The sequence below is a fragment of the Lutjanus erythropterus genome, chromosome 17, assembly GCF_056507025.1.
Source record: "Lutjanus erythropterus isolate fLutEry1 chromosome 17, fLutEry1.hap2, whole genome shotgun sequence".
Classification (NCBI taxonomy): domain Eukaryota; kingdom Metazoa; phylum Chordata; class Actinopteri; order Lutjaniformes; family Lutjanidae; genus Lutjanus; species Lutjanus erythropterus.
In genome coordinates this window covers 15,979,222-15,995,066 of record NC_139333.1, presented here as the reverse complement: position 1 = coordinate 15,995,066, position 15,845 = coordinate 15,979,222, and the positions used below count along the sequence as shown (strand labels likewise).

Sequence of the window (15,845 nt, the reverse complement as noted above, 5' to 3'; positions counted from 1 at the left end):
CGAGGTGTGGACCACATAAAATAAAATGTCTTAAAATTTTGAAACAGACCTTGCCATTCAGACAATATCCCAGACAGTCAGTGAAAGAACTTGCTCTGTTTCAGATTTATCATCCACCTCAACACAACTTTATTTAAACCTGTGAGTGTTTCAATCAATATCTTCTTTATTTACTATTCAAATGCTGGCCATCTAAATTTGGCAAGCAGAATAAACAGGTACGGGTTGCCAAGGGTGACAGGAAATAAAAAGTCCCCATTAAGAACAAAGACGACTAAGGGAGAAGAGAGAAGAGTGACTGTGACTGCAGCTGAAGACCGCAGCAATCACCAAGGAGTCCACACAGCCATGAAAACAACTGTTGTCGTTCAGTACATACAGACACACAGCTTAGCAACTGTCTCCATGACACACAAACACGCACACACACACACACACACACTGCTTAGGAACCATTTCTCCACGAAACAACGTGCACATTCACGCCACTTTACCCACACATGACACAATGGAGCCCATATGCCTGTCTGCACTCATACACTCACACATGCTAGTGTTACCATAAAATATACATGCCGAGACTGTGACTCAATGGGGCACCTGGACAACGCTGATTGTGTGTTTGTGTGTGTGTTGAGTCAGGATCTATTAGATATGTAGAGTGAGTCACTCTGCAGAGAAAGACTGCCAAATTGCTTACAACTAAGATGTTCACATCGGCTTGAATGTGTTGTTATGGCAATATTAAATGCACAGTCAACATTCTGTAATCCTCTTTTAAAACCACAAATTGCTGTTTTTATCTTTTCGTTCTTGTATGGATTAAAGGAGAAATATGTAATGTATTTACTGTACTAAATCATAAAATGACCATGATATGTCATCAGAGATTAAGGAAACATGCTAAATTGAAATCACTCACTTCTCCGGATTTGAACAATACTCTGTACATTTATACTGTGTAGTAATGCTAAAGTGGAAGCTGATGAGGAAGAAGGTTAAGTTATCCCTTGACTAACGAACCATCAAAAGTTTTGGTGGTGTCTTAGCAGCACGGTTGCACCCATATTGTTTTAAGATATAAATCTGATATAGATTATTTTGGACTGAAGCTGCTGATTGACAACATGCTGCACAATGAATTAATAACTGCTCTGCAGTTTTTTATAGTTTGCAAAGTCATCCAGTGGGCTGGATTGGACCCGCTGGCAGGCCGGTCCTGGCCCATGGTTCATACATTTCACACCCTTGGATTTAACAAACAAGCCTGGAGAATCCAGTGAGCTTTAAAGCCAGGTTTTGGACAGAGCCAAGCTAGCCATTTCCCCCCATTTCCAGTCTTTATGCTAAGCTAAGCTTAACTGGTTGGATGCTGTTTCGATTCATGTTTACCTGACAGATATCACTGTAATCTTCACTATTCCTTTTCTGTAACACCCAGCAAGAATGGGAATAATGTTTAATTATTGCTTTAATGCCAACAAGAAGTTGTTTACGGCAGTTACACTTTCACACCAGAAAGTCTTTATAAAGAAAGCATGTATATTGGGTACTGCAAAGAGACATATATTTGGCGCAGCAATGTAACATCATCAGAAAAAAGTCTTTAAAATGCCTGGAGAAGCTATGGAAGACCGGAAGCCTGTAGGAAAGGATTTTCTTTGGAAAGAAATTCTGAATACTAATTCATAGCTGCAGTACATATAATCTAGTGAGAAATTAGCAGTCTGTCTGCAGAGGTTAACTCCATGGCACAGAATCAGATGACATGGACTAGCAGAAAGGACTGGCAAGCTCAGGATGCTTTCTTCCCAAATGACAGTGAAGAATACCACAGGCGTCGGAGCCATCACACTGGCCTGCTTCCACTGAAATAATTGACTCGTTTCATCTGATGGTGTTTCAGACTGGGCTTGTGAATGATGTACTGTGGGCCCATTTCACAGGGCAGAAAAAGTAGCAGTCAGTCCTCTATAGATTATACTGTTATATATTTGTGTTTCTTGTCCACAGGGGAATACACTGAATGATGTGGGTATTGTAGTCAAGTAAAACTAACAACCTCAAAGCAATAGTTTTGACAATATTCACTGTCTTGCCAAGAGATAGATGAAAAGATTGATATCACTCTCCTGTTTGTACAGTAAATATGAAGCTACAGCCAGCAGCTAGTTAGCTTAGCTTAACATAAAGACTGGAAACAAGGGTTAACAGCTAGTCTGGCTCTGTCCAAATGCAGCAAAATCCCCCTATCAGCACCTCAAAAGCTCACAAACATATTAATTTCATAGTAGAGCAAAAATGGTATTATAATTTCTCACACTGAATATAACTTGACACAATATCCAACAAAAATCTAAGCAACCTGTCCAATTAGTGGCAAAAACCAAGTGGAGGGGACGACTGAAGTGCAGCGGCTGCTAACTTTCTAATTTCAGTCTCAACACTTTCTTTCTAATCTAAGAGTTCAAAGTAGCTTCTGAGGCTTTTTAATCAAAAATTTTTACTGTGCCATATTTGTGCTCATTTGAGCTGAAGTTGTACTCGACTGCATTCTGCTTGTTACCATCTGCTGAATACTCGCTTGGCTACCTTGCCTGGAGTCTAGACTGTGAATGGGAAAAACCCAGTGACGGTGAACTCCAAAATATGCTGGGATAATATGTTAACATACAAAAAAGACAAATGGACGTCATCTCAAGAGACGTCTGTGTTGATCGGATGTCTGAATAGACTTGAAGGAGAGACGGGTCTGAAAAGGCTGTTTCCACTGTTGATTGACGGTTACAGAATTTGGATGTGGCTCAGTCAAAAAGTGGCACACATTTCATGATGAAACTGTCCACTCTCATCAACAGGACTGTAGTGAAATGGATAACATAACAAGAAAGGAATTTGCTGTCATTTAAAAAAAAAAATACAGTCTTTTTTTGTGTTGGAACCTGCATGCTGAGTGGAAGTTGCTATTCAGAAGGTTAATGTTTTGGAGTGACTATTTGCACCTGGGTGAGAATAGGCACACTGCAGTGTATGATTTTGAGTGAAATGAGAAGACAGTTTTAACAACATTTTTAGGCTTGGGTGACTTATTATTTACAGTTTTAAATAGCTATTTTCAATTTTCAGTCAAAGACAAACAACATTGGTTATTTACACCCTGGGTGCAAATAGCATTGTTGGCCACAGACACCTGGATACTCTTCTCTGCCATGCAAGGCTGTATACGCCGAGGGCAAATAGCCACATTGGCCGTTTCACCTCTGGTGCACATAGCATCTGTCTGAAGATTTTGACATAGAGCTGTTTAGATCACTCCCACTAACTAAACTAAAGTAACAAAAAAAGTCTTGTGTTCAGTTTTTCAGGTTTAAAACAAACCCAATTTCATGAGAATTGGTTCAGAATTAAGCGAGCTGCAGGGGATTTCTTCATCTCATATCGTGCCTAACTTTAGTGGATCATAACATATCAGGTATGAAATTAATCTGCAGATGCTCCAGTTCAAGATGAAACAAAACCTTTTTATAAATGTCAGTTTTTGAGCTTGTGGCCCCTACCAGCCGGTTAAGAGGAGTCAGGAGTGAGCAGTCAGTAATAAACACAGCAGTCAATAAAATATAATGCACAAAAATATTTGTCTGAGGGGTCCAGTGGTATGGGGGTCCCTAATACACATGCACCCCATAACATGGTGGAGATGATACAACAATGCAGCCAAATCTGCAGGAAAATGTGTTTTGGGATGTCTTAAATATGCACACAATAAAATTAATGAGGATTAATGGCACTGCAGTGACCTAATATTGTGAACAATATGTGTACGTGTATAGCATTGCCACAGTATGTGTGGGTGTGTAGCCATTAATAGTGTTCCACAGGGTTTGTAAGTTAATTACAAATTAGGCCTTTTTGATATAATTTAATTAATATGCAAAGAGCCCCTTTGAGATAATTTACTTATTAAAAGCACATTAGAAAAACTGTGTAAATGAAAATGTTAAAACAAGAAGCCATGCTAGTAATTTCTTTCATTCATTCCAACTGAGGTGCTGCTGTCTGTTCTGCTGCATGGCTCACAATACATTTCAGCCCTTATACCAAAAAAAAAAAAGTTTTGCCACAGAATCAACTGGCTGGCTGACAGGCGTGACTTCTAAAAATACACAAACAAGAGGATTGAGAGATATGGTCGTAAAAAGGCTGAAATTCAGGAGCAGACAGACAGGAGAAAGGGTGTTTTTTCCTCTAAAAGTTCTCGCGTGTCATGTCCTTTTTAAGCTTCCATCAGCAGGTACACCTCTCCCTGGGGTCTGATTCCTCTCCGTCTTCCTCCCCTACCCAACCAGCCAGCCGTTCATCCATCACCCATTCATCTATCCGTCCATCCTCACTCCCCCCCCCGATCCACTCATCTATGGAGGACGGAGGACAAAATTGGAGAGGGGACGATTCAGGGGGACGGAGGAGAAGAAAGAAAAGGGAGGATTGGCAGAGGAGAGATTGAAAGAACAGAGGAGAAGGAGAAGGAGAGGAGTAAAAGGAGAGGATTGTGGAGGAGAGACAGTGTGACCTTGTGTTAGATTGATGTATCTCGGGAGAAAACGGATTGTGGACCCACTCGCACACACACACACACACACACAGACACACACACACCCGGGCTCAGTGCTGTAGGGATCACCACTTTGTCACTATGCTGGCTTATCCATTATCCTGACTCTCTCCCTCTCTGTGTCTCAGTATGTCAGGTCTGTTCCCAACCAGTGCAGGGCTGAACACAGCTGACAGCAGTAGTGGTGGTAATCAGACGCTAGTTGTTCTGAGGACACATGGTGGAAATACATAAACACCCCTCCAGTAACCCCAAGTGCTCTTATGGTAGCCAGCGGCAGCAGAAGGATCCGCATTGTTGTTTGTAGGTATAAATCCAGGACTTTGAAAAGATAAAATGAAAGATTTAAAAGGAATAGTCTGACATTTTAGGTAATGCGTTTATTTGCTTTTTTGTGAGAAAGAGATGAAAAGATCAATGTCAATCTCACGCCTGTGCTGTGAAAGCCCCCTGTGGTGTTTTTGACCACTATTAGCATTACAGAGAGATGTTTAAAGACAAAGTAGACACATAAGAAAATCCCTCTTTCCTCTTCCTGTAAGATGTAAAAAAAATATATTTTTGATGATTCATCTGGAACTGAGGGTGGTTACATTAACTAATCCAATCACATGTGATTTGGGGTGATTAACTAAATATAAAAACCACACTTGACTGTTAGCTAGTGTAGCAGAGCAACATCATAGTAGGAGGAGAGTTTCCAAATTTCCAAAAAATATGATTGAGGTCTAATTTTTTTTTTCATTTAATCCTTATCCTCCTCCTCTTGATCAAACAACATGGGTAAGGGAGATACAAACGGAAATCCAATCACATGTGAAGGGTTTGATGGATGGATGGATGGATGGATGGATGGATGGATGGATGGATGGATGGATGGATGGATGGATGGACTATCAGAAATATTGTGTGCAAACAGCAGGATTACCTTACCAACCAAGACCCACAAGATTAGGGATGCACAATAAATATCGAGGCTGATAAATTATTGGTCGCTACTGGCCTATCCAGCTGTGTCGGTGTAAAGTCTGGTACACTAATATCTGACTCGACTGACTGCCAAAGCATTTATTTTGAACAGAACTGTTCTTTGTTTTTGTCGTAATAGTGATGTCAGTTTGATTTGGTTTAGTCAGAGCTGTAGAATATGAACTCATCTATCTTTGCTCTCTACGTCTGAGCCTTTCTTACCCTCAGGTGTGCATAAACTATAGGCTATATGAACTTCTTTTTAAATCACAAAAATGTGAAATTATAAGAAGCAGTTAATTTTTTTCTAGGCCACAAAAATGCATATCGTGCATCCCTATGTATGATCAATAATTACCTATACTGACTGTAACACCAAGGCCTAGGAAAAAATCATGGTTTGGATTGATTTAAAATATCAACACTGACTTAGGTTTTCACATGGGACACAAGTAGCAGCTTTCTAGCAGAAATGTAAAAATCATGTGAATCAAACCATTTAGAAGGGGGAGGGGGGGGGGGGGGGTAGGGAGGGGCAGCTAGCCTGGCTCTTCATCCCATACATACACGGTAACGTATATAATAATTGTTGTGTCAAGAAGGAATTATCTGACTGTGCGCAGTTTCCCAAGATCTCAGTGAGGTTGCCAGGTTTGCAGATAAAACAATATCAAAGCCTGTGCTCGCCAAGTGAATGACAACCTGTGGAGATGTTACACAGCAGTGCTGGGTTTTTTGATAACCAAATGTTCTTTAAAAATTTGTTCCAGCATGTAACTCGCCCTAAAACTGTCCTGACTCTTGCTCTGTATTAAATGCACAGACTTGTTATGAAAGGAAATAAACTTATTTGTCAAAATGTTGGACTATTCTTTTAAAGGCATTTTTAAAAAGCATTTCCTTATGTTCTGTTTATATGTTGCTTCAACTTGTCTCCTTTTTCTTCTTTTTTTCTGATGTTTTATCTGCATTCATCTAACTCAGAGAGGTATTGTGAGTGCACACTTGTCCAATACACTTTTCATATATAGAGTGAGGTTCCTCAAAATAAAGTGTGAATGTGTGTGCATGTCAAGGACAAAGACCCTGTGCAATTTATTGACTTAATGCAGTAAATAAGCTGTGGTCTTTGGAAAGGAATATATAGAGATGGCGAGAACAAAGAGGGGCATTGAGAGAGAAGCAGAGGAAGGGAAGGCAGCACAGAGGAGAAAAAAAAGCAGCAATAAAAGTGAGAGGGGAAAAGTTCCAGAAGCAAAGGAAGAGGTGGAGAAATACCAATCTAGAGAAATACCAGTCTGCTTCAGAGATGGGGATATAACAGGGAGTTGACGGGGGCTGATGAAAAGAAATGGCAGACCGGGGAAAAAAAAAAAGGCAGTAAGAGGGACAAAGACAGTGAAAGGAAAGAAGGAAAGGCTGAAGTGAGGACAGATGGGAGAGACATTCACTTCAGATGAAACATCTAACAACAAAGGAAAGCAGTAATAAATATTAAAATCACCTTGAAAACTTCAGCTCCACCCACATCCGCACACCGACACACACCGACACCTTCACACATGCTGACACACGCACAAAATATACCATAAATCTGCAGCACCAGCCCACCACACAGGCACAACTGACATTAGTGGTGCAGCATATTTTTCATTAGCACGTATACTGTCCTCCTCCATCAAACAGATGTACAAGGCGTGGACACAATATCACGAACACCTGTGCAATCCAGTAGAGTCTAGTTCAAAAATGAAATTACTGTAATGGTTGGGTGTTGAACTTTTTATTATTGGTCTCGCACGTTCATGTGTGGGACTGCAATGGACTGTACATGTATAATTCTGTTTTTATACTGCGGTTGGAAATTATGAAAGTTTGAAAAGGCTGTCGCTGGGGCTGCAAAACTTGCCAGAAGAATAACCAGTGATACGAACCCTAAAATTAGAAACACGCTCCGAAGTACACTTGATTGCAGAGATATTAGCAAGTGACCTTTAAAACTATAATTTGAGCATTCTGGGTTTTTGTTTTTGTTTGTCACTGCTTGATTTTGAAATCTTAACTCAAGCAGATGTGGAGCATGATTCAGAGGCGTGGAACCAGGCAACCAAGGGTTTTGGTCGGGAAGTGTCTTTTGGTCTAGTGCTGGTTTAGTGGAAATTGATGGATAATTAATACATGACATAAAAGCCTAATGCCAATGTGGCCCCAGTGAGTGCTGGATAATAGAGGAAACATCATATAAATTTAAAATCTGACTTGCTAAGGCATAAACAATACTTTGGTTACTTTGGAAACAGTGCACATTCTCAATTTGACAAATGGTTACACTAGTGTCTGTCTCATTTCTCTTTTCTCCCTCTTTGAGAGCTGCACAGAGCGAAACATACACATACACACAAACAGGCCAAGTCCAGTGTTGTGCAGAGGTGTGGGAGTGTTTACAATCAGAAAACATGTGTTTATTACCAATGCTGCATATTCTACCTTTACAATAAAACCTTTTTGTCCCTTGCTAAATTTTCTTTCCTATATGTGGCACTTATGCAGTATTTGGCATCATATTTTATCGTATTCTATCATACTATCCTGTATCGTATCACATAATCTTATATCATATCCTAACTTGAAACAAATATAAAAGCCATATTTCCATCATGTCTCTGTACATTTTTCCACTATTTGAGGTCTTACTGACACTCTTTTAATTATGTCACCTCTTTTTCTGCAAGGGTTTCAGGTAGAATTTGTCCAAGCTGTTTGTAAATGCATGAGAACGATAGTATATTGTTGATTCTCCGTGCCAGGACGTCAAATACTGACGTTTCGGGTCGGTAAATTATCCCAAGCACAGCAAAATAAAGAGAAAATAGAGAGATATATGCAGAGAGCAGGTTTTCTGCAGATACAGCCACCACCACACACTTCTAGTGGCTCATAAGTGATGATTTAAAGGGATTATGTTTATATGAGACTATATATATTTCTTAGGCGACTGAGAATTAGCACCACCTACTGCTTATCTCAAATTACTAACTCCTAATATTCACATAATAACAGTGAATGGAAATGAGCATAAATCTGCAATTTTACATTTGGACGGAAACATGGCTGGTATCTATAGTGTGAACTGAACTGAACTGAATCTATAGCGACAGATGTTTCCTGCTCATGGTAGATGCATGGGGGCGAATGTGCCGCACAATTTACCTGTTTATTTATACCTTCCCTCTAAATGCAGAGTTTGTCACACAGCTGTGAGGGTGAGTTCATTCAGAGTGACACTCTGTAGTGAAGGGCTAGTGAGTAGAAATCGGTTTGGGAAAGAGTCACAGTCACGCTACCAACTGACATTTACATAAAGTCAGTACATCCTGCAGAAAGCTGGCTGGCCTGAGAAAGTCATGGTGAGAGGAGTGACTTAGAAAAAGATGGAACTGGCTATCTGCTAATATCTGCTATAGTACTGTACCCCTCTCAAGCATTCTTATCATTTAACAGACTACAGCTGTGCCACATAATCACTGGCATGTTGTCACAGACACCAAATGTCATTGTCATGCAGGAAAACACAATCACACAGGTGCAAAGGAATACATTCACAGGCATCTAGGCATTAAAATAGAGCCATATGAGCACAGAGATACACACACTTCACACTCAGTGTGTGACAACTCAAGCATAACTCTTTTCATACCGTCTGTTGTGTCTTGTTCCTGTTCGCAGATAAGTCACATTCAATTAAAACAACCAGTGAAGCACCGCCCACACACCGCAGGCTTCAATTGAATTCATAATTAGAGTGAAGTCAAGTACAGGAATTCACCAGAGCAGAGAGTTTGCATTTCACTCTGCTATTTTTGAAACTAGCAACATTAGCTAGAGATTTGTGTACTAAAACACTTGTGGACTCAAAGACACTGTGATAAAATGCCCTATATAGTGTCTTCTGACTGGACAGTGTGGTAAAACGTCCTGTACAGGGCGCTACCAGAGGACAAAATGTGGTGAAATGTCCTCTACGGTGTCTTTCCATTGAACAAAATGTGGTAAACTGCCCTCCGAGTGGCCTCTCAGTGGACAAAACATGATGAAGTGCCCTCCAGGGTGGCCAAATGTCCAAAACAATGTGATAAAGTGCCTTCTAAAGTGTCTTTTCAGTTAAAAAGTTAGGTGGCCTCTTCATTTATTTATTTATTTAGATGCCCATTAGTCAATACCAAGGTAGCAACTACTCTTCCTAGGGTCCTACATGCCTCTCAGTAGTGAAATAGTTAATACTTGCCTGTGTATTTGTATTACAGAGGTGTAGTATGTGTTGTTCTTCAAGTCACACATTAAAACTATTTAATATAGACAAAGGACTGGAACTGTTTCACCATAAATGCACCATGATTTTCAGCACGTTGATTCCCCACCACATGCAGCTAGTGGACTTTTTATTTCCCTCACCCCTGCCTCTCAGGCAGCCTCTGCACTTTAAGTCAAAATGGTTTCAGAAACAAGCTCTAAAACATTATGATCTTAATCAGTTTCAAGTTGTGGCAGTTTTTTGGAGAAGAAAAACAAACTTTCAGCTCAAAAGCCTCATTTGACATATTGTGTGGACTCTCACCCTGGGATCGAGGCTCATTAAAAATATACTGGTACTCTTGTCATGCAGGAAACCAAACGTGAGTAAATATAGTCTCCCTCTTACCTTGGGACCCAGGCTAATTAAAACATACTAGTATTCTTGTCATGCGAGGGTCCAAACAGCTAAAATCAGCCGTTCATCCTGGGACTGGAGCTCATTAAAAACACACCAGCACTCATGTCATGAGGGGACCCAAACTGAGCAACATATTGTCTGTCAACCTGGAAATCCAGGCTCATTAAAACATACTATTCTTGTTATGTGCAGAGCCGCCAGAATACCGCCTGCATTCCTGCTTTTGAGACCCTGCCAACAGTTTAGGAAACACAGTTTTACAGGTGTAATTGAATGCAGGTGGACGTGTGTGATGAGGAGAGATGAGGAGAGGCAGATGTGTCCAGGGAGAGCTAAATTGAAGGATGTTTCAAATTGTATACTTCACTAAAAACCAACATGATGCTTACATATGCTCCTCTTCTACCTCTGCACCGAAGCATACACACTCACAGACATTCACCTTTGGCTGCAGCCCCTGTCAGCTAAATGCCAACGAGATAAATCTCAAGGACTAAGAGTTAAATGGAATATTAATATTCTGACAAATCGAGCAGGAAGTCAAGAGAGTATTATGCTGAGCTCTCCCATCGGTGATGACTTCATCTCTGCCTTACCTTGCTTCAGTTTGCTCTCAGTTCAGGGATTTTTCAACGTTAAAATATCCTTGGCACATTCAAGTTTTACTATTATTGCACACTCTTCTTAACATTGAGAAAGAAACGCTGTAACACACCAGGGCACTTGAACTGATTACAGATCTTAAAGGTTGAATCAGTTGGATTTGTCAGTTGCTATTTGTATAATCAGCAGAAAGATAATTGCGTCTCATCCTCAGGACGACAAATATCAACATTTTGGGTTGGTTAAGCATCCAAGCACAGCAAAATAATGAGAAAATAAGAAGGCAAGGGCATGATGATTGAGAGGAATTATTTTTGATGAGTCTATTCATTGTATTTGGGATAATTCTGCATAGTTTACCACTTACATCCACCTAAACATTTACATTACACTAGTGATGCTCTGATCTGACACTCAGTATCAGTGATGGTCTGGTCAAAATCTCTACATCTCTAGAAACCAGACCAGAAACTAAAGCACTGGACAAAGTTAAAATTTGACCCGACGAAAAGTTTTACCAAAGTTATCAGAATTCATCCTGAAGGGGACATGAATATCTGCACCAAATTCATCCAACAGTTGAGACATTTCACTCAAAAATGAGAACTTCATCGTGGTGTTAGAATAAAGGCTGATTTATTCTAAATGTTAGATTTGCATTCGGACAGAACCTTCTGCCCATATTCTGCATTATATTTGTCTGTATTTCGGCACATTTTCTGAAAGCTTACTGGATGAAATGAGCATGATATCTAATAGACATGGGGGCAGGGTGACAATGTAGCCAATAGTTGAAGCAAGACAGCCACATTTTTAAAAATCTGAAAGTATTGGAAATAATTTTCATCATCTGTTAGTCAGTAAAAACTAAAAACAATATTTACTTGCTGCACAGACCACCGCTGTCTACAACACTGCCATTTCTTTTACCTCTTTCTCGAGAGGTACATAACCTCCTCCAAGTTTGTTATGTCAGAAAATTTAGATTTTTCTTTCATATTATTTTATTTCATATGTTACAGGGCCATAAATGAGCCTTTAAAGTAAAGGGATCACCAATGTCTGCGGGATTCATCCTTTGGGGACTGTAAATGTCTGTGAAAATCTTGGTGCCAATCCATTCAGCAGATTTTGAGATATAAAAATGGTGGACTGACCAAGTAAAGTCAAGTTTTATTTAAATAGCCCAAATTCACAAATCACAATTTGCCTCTGGGGTCTGCACAATACTCACAATGCTAAACACCCTCTGTCCTTTGACCCTTGATCTCTGTAGTAAGTCAAACCTCCCCAGAACAACCCTTTTAACCACCTGACCGGGAGACACACAGGCATTTCCATCTCTATTCACCTCTAGACCTTGTGTTTCACAAGGTCTTTTTCCCATCAGCTCTTGGCTTTTTAAACAAAATGTTATTTGGCCTGTTACTAGCTATGAGTGTGGGGTTCCTGGTGTCTTTGGCTGCTTCTTGAGATGGTTTTGATGACAACTGACAAAGAAAAGAGTGATGCTAACATTAACCTGTATGCTTGTGTTTATTTATTGTATATGTGAACACATTGTATTAATTGCCATTTTTATTCATTATTGTATTTGCTTCTATTAACTGCTGTATGTAAGCCAAATTACTGCATGAAAATTAAAACTTACTCGGTGTGCTGTCGCTTTCCACAACTAATTTTCTCACCTGAAACAACGCCTTCATGAAACACAACATCACAATTCAATCAAGAGACATGTGAACAACACAAGTGTCATAGTTAAAGAAGGCTGTGTTAAGTTGCATTGAATTGCCTTTTGTGTATCCTGCTTAAAAATATGAACATTAGACATGTTCCGATTAAATTTTTTCCTTCCTGATGCCAATTCCAATACCTGAACTCTGTGTATCAGCTGATACAGAGTGCCAATCTGATACCAGATATATACTGCTAATGAATGAATGAATGAATGAATGAATGAATGAATGAATGAATGAATTTCATTGAACATGAGTTTGCCATCCTGGGAAATAAAAATTGGCGTATGGGACACTGCTGGGAAGAAGCAGGGTCCATTTCAGGGTTAATAAATGATGTGGTGTTGGATCGGCACATGGACAAATAGATGTCTATCCCTGACTTTACTTTAAAACTACATGGCAAGAAAAGACTACAGTGATTTATGCTGTATAATTAGAGGTAAAACTGAGTATACTGCCTAATACCCTTGGCCAAATTGTGCTGTTGCTGTCTAAACAAAGCACCATTCATCGTCAGTCATCAACACACATCAATAATGAATCAGGGAAATCTTGTGACACAGCTAACTGAGATGTGCTCACGACCTAAGATAAGCCTGGAGTCAAGAAAGTTATGTGCACAGTTCTGATATTAAATCCCTGCTGAGCAGATTGATCCCGCTCTGAATTATAAAACTGAGAAAAAAAAGATGAAGACGAAGAGAAGAGGCAAGTCAAAGACAGAGAGTGACTGAAAGAGAGATGGATAAGGAGACACAACTAGAGAGACTGCCTTTACCTTCTGTGTCTTGGCCGAGACAGGTTGATAGCAGCAGCAGATAAAGGACTCCCGTTCCCATTATACTCGGCCATTTGACCCGGCCCCATGACAGTGGCCCCGTTAAGTGCGTTCTAACCATCTTCACCACCATGCTTCACCAAGCATCCGGCTGCGGAGAGAGGAGGAGGAGATGGGAACACGTAAACACAGGTCAGTCACAATCACTCACCTCGTTTTCAGCTGAGCAGTACACAACATTAAAAGCAGTCATTTTCAGGTACTTCCTTTCGGGGGGCTACTCCACCTGTCCTCTGGCTTTCAGCGAACGGCGACGTAGAAGCAGACATTAACATACTCACAAGACGACATCTGCCACTGAAAGAAGCAGCGGCAGTCATACAGAGTTTGATGTAGCAGAACTGTGTGCACTTTCCCGACCCATCTCTACAGAAGTAAGCTGTGAATAAAAATATGCTTTCCATATTGACAGTGCACTCCATTACATCCCTGAGGTGAGATGCCCTCACAATCTAAAGCTCGGCTGGCATTTAATATTCATTTTGTGGCTGCACTTCACGGCTGCTATGCTAATCTAAAATCTTTGATCAATCATCTTTGTGCTCGTGCATCAAAGTAAATGATCCTTTCACTGGGATTTGCCACCACAATGGAAAATATAGAAATCTGTGGATGATGATAGAGGAGGAAATATTTTGTGCGATGTTAAAAATGCCAGCGGTGGCAACAACACCTCAGGTCTTACAGTGGAAAAAAATGACACAACTGATAACACATTAGACGTTTTGAACGATGCAATGCAGAAGACAGAGGGAGAGAAATACATTAAGCTGATATGTGCGCAAGTTAGGGTGCAGGTTTTTGAGTGTGTTTATCGCTGAGGTTGAGACTAATTACATTTTATAAGGGGAACATGTACAGCTGAAGGGAAAGTACAAGCTGTCTTTGAAGTTCTCACTCAAAGAGACATTTGAGTACTGTCTGAGTCTCTCTCTGCGTGTGTGTGTACGTGTCGATAAATTGGACTTTTGATTGCTTTGTGGTCATGCAGTTCAGACCCATCTCACATCAATACTGGCCACTTACTTGCACAAACATTTAAAGTGAGTTTCAATGACCTACAAGAGAAAACAGCGATAGACTTTTAAACACAGACACTCGAAGGATAGTGTTTATCTACGTGGCTGTTTAAATGTGTGGCGAGGCGAAAGGAGAGCGCAGACAAAGTCCTCTGCCTCCACCGTCCCCCTGAGCCAATCTGGGATTTAAACTGACCAGTGGTTTCAAATTTGCCTCTTAAACCTCGAGCTTAACAACCACCTCAAACATCTACTGTGTGTACTGTGTATACAAATTAGGACAAAAGTATACTGATGCTGCAGTGTTACCTTGAGCAATTGATCATTCGCTGAACAGCAATAGTCCCGTCATAGTTTAGCCAACATAACAAATTTTCACAAATGAATAAAAGTAAAACTCTGTACCTTAAGAGTTTAGACAGTGGTGTCCTTCGTTTAAGAGTTTACAAAGTCAACAACACAAAAACAACAGTGTAAATAAAGCATTCGACAGTGTGTATCTGATTTAAACTGGATGTGTGTTGCAGAAAATGGAGCTCCACAGTTTGCTCCTGAGTATTGCTTTGTTTAAGTTGTGAAAGTGTCACAGTTTGGAAAGGTTTAAGTTAAAATAGTTTAATAATCAAAATATGAACATTACAACACACACAGTATAAAAGAGTGACATGTAGTGAGGATGTCAGGGTGGATGAAACAATTACAGGTATTATAACCTAAACCATATTATGTCCTATTGTCTTAGGACATGGAAACACAAATCTACATTGTGGACAATAATCAGATTGTGATTTTTTGCATAGTTATTAGGTAACGTTGTCCAGATGACTTGCTTCCTACTGACAGTCGTAGCGCTCCAGATGAATTTGCATTAGATGGCGTTACATTTGCCTGAGTTAAAGGTTCTAGGTTCTTTTCTTTAAAAGGACCACTGTGTAGGATTTAGTGGCATCTAGATGTGAGCTTGCAGACTGCAAACACTCTCTGTCACCCACCCCTTCAAAGCACGTAAAAAAAACTCACAGTGGCTGTGAGACCTGTGCAGTTTTTTTGCTTTGTCCATTCTGGGCAACTGTAGAAAACAGCAGCTTAACATGGTGATATCTGTGGAAAAGGACGCTGTCTGGAGATATAAAGGGCTGATTATAAACACAATGATTCTTATTTTGAGATGATTATATGATAAGATAAATATTCTTACAAATATATTCAATTTCTGGCATATTCTGCCAATAAACCCCCACAAATCTCACCCGCCTTTAAAAGAGTAGCATTACAGTGAAGAATAAATTTAAACTTTATTCTCGTTCAAGAAATATTATGTTAGAATGAGTAACATTTTAATTACATTTCT

General features: G+C 40.0%; 1 protein-coding gene across 1 annotated transcript in view; it reads right to left on the bottom strand.

Annotated features, from left to right (window-relative positions):
- Positions 1 to 15,845, bottom strand: part of LOC146312021 (protocadherin-15-like) — a 232,436-nt gene that overhangs the window by 182,796 nt on the left and 33,795 nt on the right. The window contains exon 2 of the mRNA XM_084740319.1: positions 13,416 to 13,566. Coding sequence (XP_084596445.1) covers positions 13,416 to 13,548 — 133 coding nt within the window. The 5' untranslated portion in view covers positions 13,549 to 13,566. The remainder of the gene's footprint in view (positions 1 to 13,415; positions 13,567 to 15,845) is intronic.